Source organism: Peromyscus californicus, unplaced genomic scaffold (genome assembly GCF_007827085.1).
Source record: "Peromyscus californicus insignis strain IS unplaced genomic scaffold, ASM782708v3 Scaffold_7__1_contigs__length_154581171, whole genome shotgun sequence".
In the NCBI taxonomy this organism is placed as follows: domain Eukaryota; kingdom Metazoa; phylum Chordata; class Mammalia; order Rodentia; family Cricetidae; genus Peromyscus; species Peromyscus californicus.
The window spans coordinates 84,362,729-84,372,475 of record NW_026294595.1 but is presented as its reverse complement, the minus strand read 5'-3'; the positions used below and the strand labels follow the sequence as shown (position 1 = coordinate 84,372,475).

General features: G+C 42.0%; 1 protein-coding gene across 1 annotated transcript; it reads right to left on the bottom strand.

Moving 5' to 3' along the window:
* Positions 1–1,482: 1,482 nt before the first annotated feature.
* Positions 1,483–2,005, bottom strand: LOC128101302 (tubulin-specific chaperone A-like). The gene has a single exon (XM_052724327.1). It carries the CDS (start codon positions 1,979–1,981, stop codon positions 1,655–1,657), a length of 327 nt encoding a protein of 108 aa, XP_052580287.1. The 5' UTR covers positions 1,982–2,005; the 3' UTR covers positions 1,483–1,654.
* Positions 2,006–9,747: the final 7,742 nt, after the last annotated feature.

Below are 9,747 nucleotides of genomic sequence, written 5' to 3'. Positions count from 1 at the left end.
TCCTTCTCATTTACCTAACTCTCTGTCCATCCCCCATCCCCTATCCCACCTGCCAGGAACAGGGATGAAAAAGAAACCAGAGAAGAGAGACTGGTACAGCTGGAGGCAGCTAGGGATGTAAAATAATCAGAGGGCAGCCGGCAGGTATCGCTTTGCAGTGAGTGCTCTGGGAGGTTGTGTGGAAGTGAGAGACTGGGTCGCAATCATGAAACATTAGCACATTGACACGCGTGGCCTTAGCAGTGTAGGTTTCTCTGGTTACAAGAGAGCTTGACCTCTGCCCTAGTGCCTCAAAGCTGGTCAACAATGACCCTCAGCAGCAGATCTGGGGCCACCCTTTGTGCATAGGTCCCATTGCTCTAGAGAAACTTTAAACTTTTTGCTTAGCTCTGACCTATGGCCCTGAGGATACTTCAGGGGACCTCCATGCTGAATAAACTTCAGTGTTCCTGTCACATGCTAGGTGGGGAGACCTGTTAATGTTAAGTTCTCTCTGTTTGTTTTGCATCCAGCTGCCTAGAATACAATCCCGAAGAGGATCTAAGACTTTGTGCAAAGTCAACTCACTTTCTGAGTCAGTTTCTTTGTATGTAAGCAATAATAAATAAATCAAGCTGTCAAGGTTAGTATGAAGGTTAAATAAATATTGCCTATAATGGCCTTGGGTAAAATCTCTAGATAAGATCAGTAGAAAAAGAGAAAAAATTATTTTAAAAAAATCAGGGGAGATTAAAAATCTTTTAGAAGAGTAAGGGAACTAGAGATAATATAGGGATTCACTTTAAATGGAGTGGGGCAGTATCTCAAGATGCCTGTGGCTTTTGAAGGGCATTCAGTGAGCTCCCTCCTTGCTCCCTCTTACAGGGGCTTGCAGATGAGATGTCCTGTCCTCTAGGAAATATAAGTAAACTTACAAGGCTCATACGGGTTAGGGGCTTGAGTGTGATCTTTGAAAGAGACATATGAAAGATGTGGAGATGTTCAGAGCTCAGAGAGAAGACTAGGTAAGTTTTTCAAATCTCATCCTTTTTGTGGGCATTTGTACATTAATAAACTCCTGTCCCTCATCTCCAGCCTGGCTGTCACCAACTTTTCCCTATGATGATTCCCAGATATCTTCACCTGCTGACGGGCACAGCCTGTGCAATCTTTTCCTACCCTGAACCGAACCAAATCTGGGTTAGAAGGTGTGACTTCCAAGGCTTGGTAGTAAAAGGGATCATGGCTTCCCTGTGGGTCGCTTGAGTCACTTGTTCTCAGGAAGTAAGATGCGATGTTGAAGGACACTCAAGCACCCCTGTGGAGACGCCTTTGTGCAGAGGAGGTAGGACAACAGCTGTGAGTGGGCCATCTTGGATATGAATCTTCTAGTCCTAGGCAGGCATGCAGATGACTACAGCCTACATCCTGATTGATGTTGCACAATGAGGGGTCCTTGAGTTCCACCTAATCACTCCATGTCTCAGTTTGTTTTTTTTTTTTTTTTTTAGATGAACTCATTTATTTGACACATTAAGTTATGCAAAGAAAAATATATGCAACTGCATAAAAAGAACCACATTTTCATATTACTAAACACAGCAGTGGCCAAAAATAACGAATTGTAGAGTGGACCCCAGGATTTAATGCAAAAAACACCCTGTACGGCAAAACTTCAGGCTTCTAACTTCACTGAATCCAGAACTACACGTGCTTCTTTATACTCCTCGGCTTCTTCCAAGTCTTTTTCACTTTCTAATATCTGCTGAAGATGGGTATATGCAGCCTCTAACCGGCGCTGGCAATCTGGGATCATCATCCGGGACTCTTGCAGGATTTCTGCCTGCTTCTTAATGGCGTAGTTCTCCCCGTCCTCGGCCTTCATCTTCTCTATCTTTTCTTCTTGCTGCTTTGCTTCTTTCTCATACATCACTTTTTCTTTGACCAGCCGCTTCACCACGCCTGTCTTGATCTTGATCTGCCTCACGCGAGGATCGGCCATGGTCCCTAGAGCGCCGCAGGAAGGAGGGGCCATGTCTCAGTTTTTAACCCATGGAAACTAGGAGAGATAATACATTTTTGTTGTACTCTTAAAACCACTAAGCTTTGGGATAATTTGTTATCACATATAATGAATATAGACTATAGCTAGAAAACTCAGCCATAGGCCTCTATGTTGGAATTTGCCATCAAGAAGCTACATTTAGACAATCCTATGTTGCCCTACCCTGGCTGACAAATATCGGAATCTTGAGAGAACTTTTGAAAATATATATTCCTGAGTCCTGCCCATGGAAATTTGGATTCATGAAGCTCAGACTCTATGAAATATACATCTTTAAAACTACTCAGTAGCTTTTGGTGAATAGATGATTTAGAATCTCGAATAGCATCCTTATACATATCAGGGCTGAGATGAGAAGTGGTCTACTAAGGCAGGAAGGCAAAGAAGGGACAGAGGAAAGAGCAAATCTCAAAGGTCCCAGCATTGAGTTGGAGACTCTTGTCCCACAGTTGTAGGCTTATCAGAAGAATTCTGATATGAAAACAGGAGGGCAACTAGGGGGCAATTTATTTCAGGTGTGGAGACAGAGCACAGCCCGTTTCCTCTGAGGATGCATTGGGTGGGCAGCAGCAGACAGGCAGGCAGGCTCCACTGTCTCTGTGGCTGGACTAACCACACCATCTCTGCACAAATGCACATAATAGCATTGTAATGAGCCTGCTGTGCTTTTAAGGTTGCAGTGAGAGAAGATGGCTGTTCAGTTTAGGATGAACTTCCATCTGCCAGTCCCAGCCAAATACCTCAGTACCGTAGCAACTGGGATTGCTGCACCCATGTTTGCATGTATGAGTGTGTGTGTGTGTGTGTGTGTGTGTGTGTGTGTGTGTGTGTGTGCGTGTGTGTGTGCATGTGTGTATAAAGAAATGGATATGATGGCAAGAGTATACCTGGAGGTCCAAATGCATGATCGTGTGTCTATGAAACATGCGAACACACACATCTGTTTGTGTGTTCCTTGATAATATTATATCCTGTTCTGCAGAAAACCTGCATGGTTTGTAAGCACAGGAAGCATCTTTGATGTTACATGTGCATTTTGTCCATTCTTGGGCTATGCATGGTGACTTACAAAGATGATGTCTCATATTTCATCTGAATGAGACCTGACATGGAGTCGTCAATCCGGTGACTTGGTAAATATTTTCAGTGTTCCAGTCACAATGAGCATTGAGATCTCTATGCAGATCAAAGGCCTCCCCTGTACTATGGTATTTGTGAAGAGAAAGGATGTAGCCAACTAGGTGTCCTGACAATACTGGAGAAGAGTATGGGGAACAGATGATCACCTGCCAAGACGAGCTGCCTTCCCGTTGCTCTCAGTCCTCTAGCTTTGGGTTCTGGCTGCTCGCCATGTGGGCTGCTTTCCAGCTGGGCTAGGGATGGGCTGTTTTAAGCAGAGCTGTGCAGTTTCGGCAGCTTGGCTACACATCAGTCTCTGGCTTCAGTGCTCTAGTTCTAGTAACTAGTTGCTGGTGACTCTAGTGACCGCCCTTCTCTCCAGCTTCCTGAAGCTTCTGATGTATGTGCCTCTACGGTAGTTATTTCTCATGTTGTATTACAGAAATTCGTTAAAGCGCCCCATTCCCATGCCTCCTTGTCCTCAGCTCTTTGTGGCAGTCACTCCGCCTTCTTGGCTGGGATAACCTCAGCCCCTGCTTCTGTACCTGGCATGTAAGTGATGGTGTCAGTAGTGGAGGAAGAGGTTATGAACTTGCTTCTGTGACCAAACGTTTTTTTTTTGAATTATAAAGCATTCACATTTAGATGCGTGCCTTTTACCTTCACCCCATTTTCTTTCTAAAGCCCTTATTCAGCAAACTATTGGAGACCCCAGGTTTTAACTTTGACTACCAGAGAGTATCTCTCTTGGTATTAACAGTTCCAGAAGAGACAGAGGTCCTGGCCATGACTTTTAGCCTATGCCAGCATGTAAAGACAAGCTCAAGTCAAATCCTACCTAGGCCTGTGCTATTTGGGATCCTGGAGCACTCAGTCTTCTGCCTGGTGTGAGGCCACTGCCTCTGTGTTCTGCTGTTTCCTGGTATTTCTAGTCCATACAGAGCAGCAATCTCTTTTGCTAACCAAGGCTAATAGCAATAGTTATCCTTTTTTGTTTGGCTTTGTTCTTTTGAGACAGAGTTTATCTGTGTAGTCCCGGCTGTCCTGGAACTCGATCTATAGACCAGGCTGGTCTGGAACTCAGAGATCCACCTGCCTCTACCTGTTGAGTTCTGGGATTAAAAGTGTGTGCCACCACTACCCAGTTTAGTTATCCTTATTTGAATTGTAAAATTACTGTGAATCTAGAGCCAAGTGTTGAATATTCTTAGTACAATTCTCACTTGTAAACTGAGGCTCAGGAGAGTTAAATAAGTTACTCAAGGTCATAAGACTTCCGAAGTCAGGAAGCAGCACAGTGAGCTTGGGAGGGACATAAACAATGACTTATGAATGCCTTGATCAGAGCTTGGCCACTTATTTGACAATAAGGAAAGCAATAGCTGCCCACCCCTGACTTGTAATGACCCCTCATAGTGTTTCAGCCTCTGACAAGACTTGCTTAGCAAGCATTCAGGAAGTGCCTATTGCAGTCTATCCTCTTCTGATTCTATCTTGAGTTCAGGAATCCTGACAAAGAGGAAGCACAATGATGTAATTTCTGATCATCAGAACTGCCAGGGCTCTGCTTTCCCCTTGTCACCTCTTTATCTCATTGTCTCTAAAGGAGCGTAATGAGAAAGCTAGTATTCACTAGTCTTTAAAAACTGTTCCTCGAGAAAGTAAATGTTTTCCCCCCACCATGTTAGATCATTGTGAGGATGACAAGAGAGAGCCGTATAGAGAAGCAATTATTCTAAGCAAATGAGTCCCACACGGATTCAAAGGGAGTGAGTACAATGAGAACAGAGACATACATTATTAGGAAATTAAAGTAGAAATCAAATAAGGATTGGGAACTCTGAGTCTCAAATATTTAATTGTCATAATTGCCTAATTAAGAATGGTTTTTAAAGCACTCCTCCCCCTTATCCATGAGGACTAGGAAGGCTCTATTTCCAGGAAGACAATTGCAGCACTTAGACTTATCATGACATGAAGGTTGACCTCTGGCAAACCTCCCTGAAAGAAAAGCTACGCTGTCTCTTCATTCATTTTCTCATTTGGCATACACAGAGTGTCTCCTACTATACACGATTTCATAGGCAGCTCGAGGGACTGTCCTCTGGAGGTCAATGAGTTAAGAGGAGGTCTCTGGAATCAAGGTGAACTGACCTGTATTGCTCTAAAGACTACTTACTCATGGCTTACCAAATCAGAAGGGAGCCCAATGGTAACCTATACATGAAGTTGGGTCATGGCCAGAAGGTGGGTCAGGCTGCAGGGAATAGCAAGGGCATGACCCCGATGAGTCACACAGCAGAAAAAGGTCTAAGAGGAGCAGAATATGTAATTGAGAGAAGGGAAACAGTACCATTTAAATGTGTAAATTCAGACATTTCCCAGGATAGCTCTGTGCTCAGTGTCCTCTGTAATTCTTGCTAGACAGGTTTGGGAGGGTAGGCACTTACTTGTCTCATGTTCAATGCCTAGCACATAAGTCTTGAAAAACAACATTTCTTTAAGTTAGATCTTGATTCAAGTTAAGCATTCAGACAAGATGGGTACCTGCTATGCCTACCACATAGTAAATGCTCTCTAAAATGCCTTGAGTAAATGAATGTGTGGCTTCCTGAATGAGTGAAGGAATGAATGAAGGAATGAATGAATGGCAAGCCCTGTTGTACATTCTGGAATAGGAAGATGATTAATATATGGCTCTTGCCCTTGAATAGCTTGAGATAAATGAGGGACATAGATTTTGGACCAGTTAATGAGAACCAAACCTGCTCTGAGATGAGTCATACCATTTATCAAGCGTGAGAGTTGGCATCTCATTTTCATTAATGTAGATACTGCTGTCAGGATCATTTTTGTAGGTCTAGGAGACTTTCTCTCCCCAACCTGAGGGTAAAGTTCCTGAGGAAAGAGGCCTGTAAAATAGTAGGCTATCAGTTTGCCTTTGCAGGATGAAGTGATGAATGAAGGGGCAATGGAATGTCCTTAAGTAGAAGATTTGTCTAATGTTGTTTTTCTATTATATTGTCCTGCCATCTACATATATACTGTTGTGGTATCTGCATCCACATTTGTCTCCCCACTTGACAAATATATTTTTCTCTGACACCCCAGACACTTTTAAATATTCCTTTGGTATGCTTTCAATAAATCCACTATAAACCCTGTGCCAGAGACTACACAAAGAAACAAGGAAGCATGCAACTTTATCTCTACTTTTTTTGGGGGGTGGGGGAATTCAAGACAGGGTTTCTCTGTGTAGCTTTGCGCCTTTCCTGGACCTCGCTTTGGAAACCAGGCTGTCCTTGAACTCACAGAGATCCTCCTGCCTCTGCCTCCCGAGTGCTGGGATTAAAGGCGTGTGCCACCACCGCCCGGCTATCTCTACTCTTAAAAGCTTTATTTAAACTCTGGGAATAAAGCCTAGACCCACCAAAACAACTCATCTTTATATCAAGAGAAAATTACAGATCTCCTGATTGACAAAATAATAGTCCACCTTTCTCATGTTTCATCATATCCTATCCTTAAGTACTAAGCTTACTAAAAGAGTTGGTGAGTCTGAAAATGTAGATACATTGGGGTGGACCTACCTTCCTATCACTCTGATTTAAAATTGAAAACATCAAGGCCCAAGACTGCATTAAAGAACCTCAGGCAGCATGGGTAACACACTACATGAGATACGTGTGCACTGACACTGTGAGGTGTTGGAGGTGGGTCAGGGAGTGACTTAATTTGAGAGGTAGCCCTTGAAGAGTGTCTTGAAGAGGGTGTAGAATTCTGAGTGTCACTAAGGAAAGTGAAGAATTATGCTAGGGTTGGGAAAATGTGCCTTATCTCAAGTCAACATCACAATCTAAGGAGACTGGTCATATTTGTATTGAGAAAACTGAGGTCCAGAGAGGTCGATTCATTTGCTCACATATACTCTATTCCAAAGTGGTCATGACAAGCTCATTTCTTCTTCACCTAATTCCACATGGAGGAGCTGGCATAGTAGAGTTGGAACATCAGCTTGAACTTTCTGAAATCAGTCGTAAGGCATGCATCAAGAAGATATTGAAATGCTTTTTTAATTTACTAGTAGTTGCATTTGCTTTTTTGGCTGAATCCTGTAGTTATTTTTGCTTCATTTTCAAAGTGAAATCTCTGCAGGGTGAAGAAGCAGTCATGTGACTGACAACTTCAGTTACATCCAAACTCCAGGTCAGTTATTTACAGTTTCTGTCTTCTGAAATATAAAAAGCTTCTTTGAGGAGAAATTAAGACAAAAACAAGAAAAATAAGTGAACTGGGAGAAAATTGAAATCCCCTCCTCCAAAAGTTATAAGAAGCACTGCTTTAATTTTCAATAATCCAATCATGTGACAAAGACCTAGGCCTGGTGGCACTCGTCTGTCACCCCCCAGCACTCTTCCAGATGAACTAAGACCTTAAGCTTGAGGTCAGCTTAGGCTATAGTGTAAGATCCCACCTGGGAACTAAAAAACAGAAAACCAAACACAAAGGAACTCATATTTTCTATAACACCTACAAAATCCTGGATAATTTTGAGTACATAAAAATACAGCAACTTGAAAACATACATACTCTTTTGTCTTGCTAGTCCTGCTGTGGGGAAACTGTTGTAAGGAGAGCATTTTTTTTTTTTTTTTGAGACAGGGTTTCTCTGTGTAGCTTTGCGCCTTTCCTGGATCTCGCTCTGTAGCCCAGGTTGGCCTCGAACTTACAAAGATCCGCCTGCCTCTGCCTCCCGAGTGCTGGGATTAAAGGCGTGCGCCACCACCACCCGGCCTTAAGGAGAGCATTTACAACCACAAAGCTGGCCTCTGATATTTTCTTGGGATTATCTCTGGTGACAAATATCACATACATTACTCTGAATGCCTCCAAAAAGGACGAACATACAGTAGAAATAGAATCAAGGATCTAAAGAAGAATCCAAGTTTTTCAAAGTAGATAGAGATGTGCTGAATAATTTACTTCATTGCAGGATCCGAGGTAACACTTGAAAGCTTCAATAAATAAACGTAATGGGCTCCCTTTAAAAATGTATTGGTTGGCAATTTATTTACTCATGTCTATGCACCTTATGGTATGTGACATGCTGCTCCTCCTCCCTTTAAGGAAAAGTACTCCATAGTATGCTTTAATAGGTGCTGGCAGCTAAAGCCAGAGAGCCTCTGTTTCACACTTAATGCCTTCATTCTGTAGTCTTCTGTGTCCATCATTCCTTCTCTTCTTTCCTCTTTCCTGTTTCTTTTTCCCTTCCTTCCTTCCTTCCTTCCTTCCTTCCTTCCTTCCTTCCTTCCTTTCTTCCTTCCTTCCTCCCTCTATCTTCCTTCTATAACCTTACCTTTTTTTCTTTTCATTCTACACTCTCATTCATTCATTTGTGCTTCAGTAAATGCCAATGAATTTGGTTCAGAAAGAGCTCCTGGTTGCATGAGAGAAAACATGTGGAGGGCAGTATGATACTGTAAGTGATGTATAAGAGATAATACATATTAAAGTAATGCAAAATTCATGGCACATTATTAATACCTTAGTAAAATAACCAAAGTTTTAAAAAATGTATAAAATTCACCCAGCAACCTACTCTGGGTAACTATCATAATTATCCTAAATGATGGGAAGAAAAGTAACCCCCCTCCCAAACATAAAAGAAGTTTTGTGCAAAAAAATGTTCGTCATAACATTATTTGCTTACAAAAGTAATAATCATTCTAAATTTGGTTGCAACCTAAATTGCTTAAGAAGTAATAATGCCTCTCTTCAACTCAATCAATTCTAGCTGAGGTAAGAGTTGTAAAGTCTCTAGAAATACTCCCCTAGAGAGTTAAGAAATAACCAAGGTCTCTCTGGGCAATAATGAAACAATTATGCCAGAAACCAAGCCAACAAGCCATGTTGAGTAACTATCTGGTGACATGCAATGAACAGGATTATTTTGACTTGCCTGTATCTCATTTTCCATTGTTGAGCACCTACTATGTGGGTGTCTGCTAGATATTTAGTTTGTGCTTTGGCATAGGTGATTTTATTGAAGCCTTCCAGGAATTCCAAAAGCTTAATGAAGTTATCGTAAGAATCCTTCTGTTAAATGTCATGCAAATGGAGCTCTGAGAAGATAATTGATGTGTTTATGATAACTGAGTCTAGGGACTTACACACAGTCTCTCAGCCAGTTTTGCTGCTTGTTCAATGACACCTCAGCTGATTTGATGTGAATTTATGTATTGGCATATGAATTATTCAAATCTCAGGGCCAACTACACACAAAAGTAGAGGAAGTACTTGTTCTTGGAATACTGTGTTCATTTATTTCTCAGTAGGAAAAGGCTCCACACCATAAGAGATCAGGACATCAGTCACTAACATTGTGGCATCAAGACAAAGGCAACTTACTGTGACTTGTCTGAAAGGCAGATGAGAACCATACTGCACCTATAATATTAACTGAATTTCATGTTTTGACCATTTACACCAGGGCAGGCTTAGCTGTGTGGATGATTGTCATGGGTTGAATACTTTCCTTGATTCTGATGTCATTTGACTTAGTCAGATACTACCATTTCTCTGAA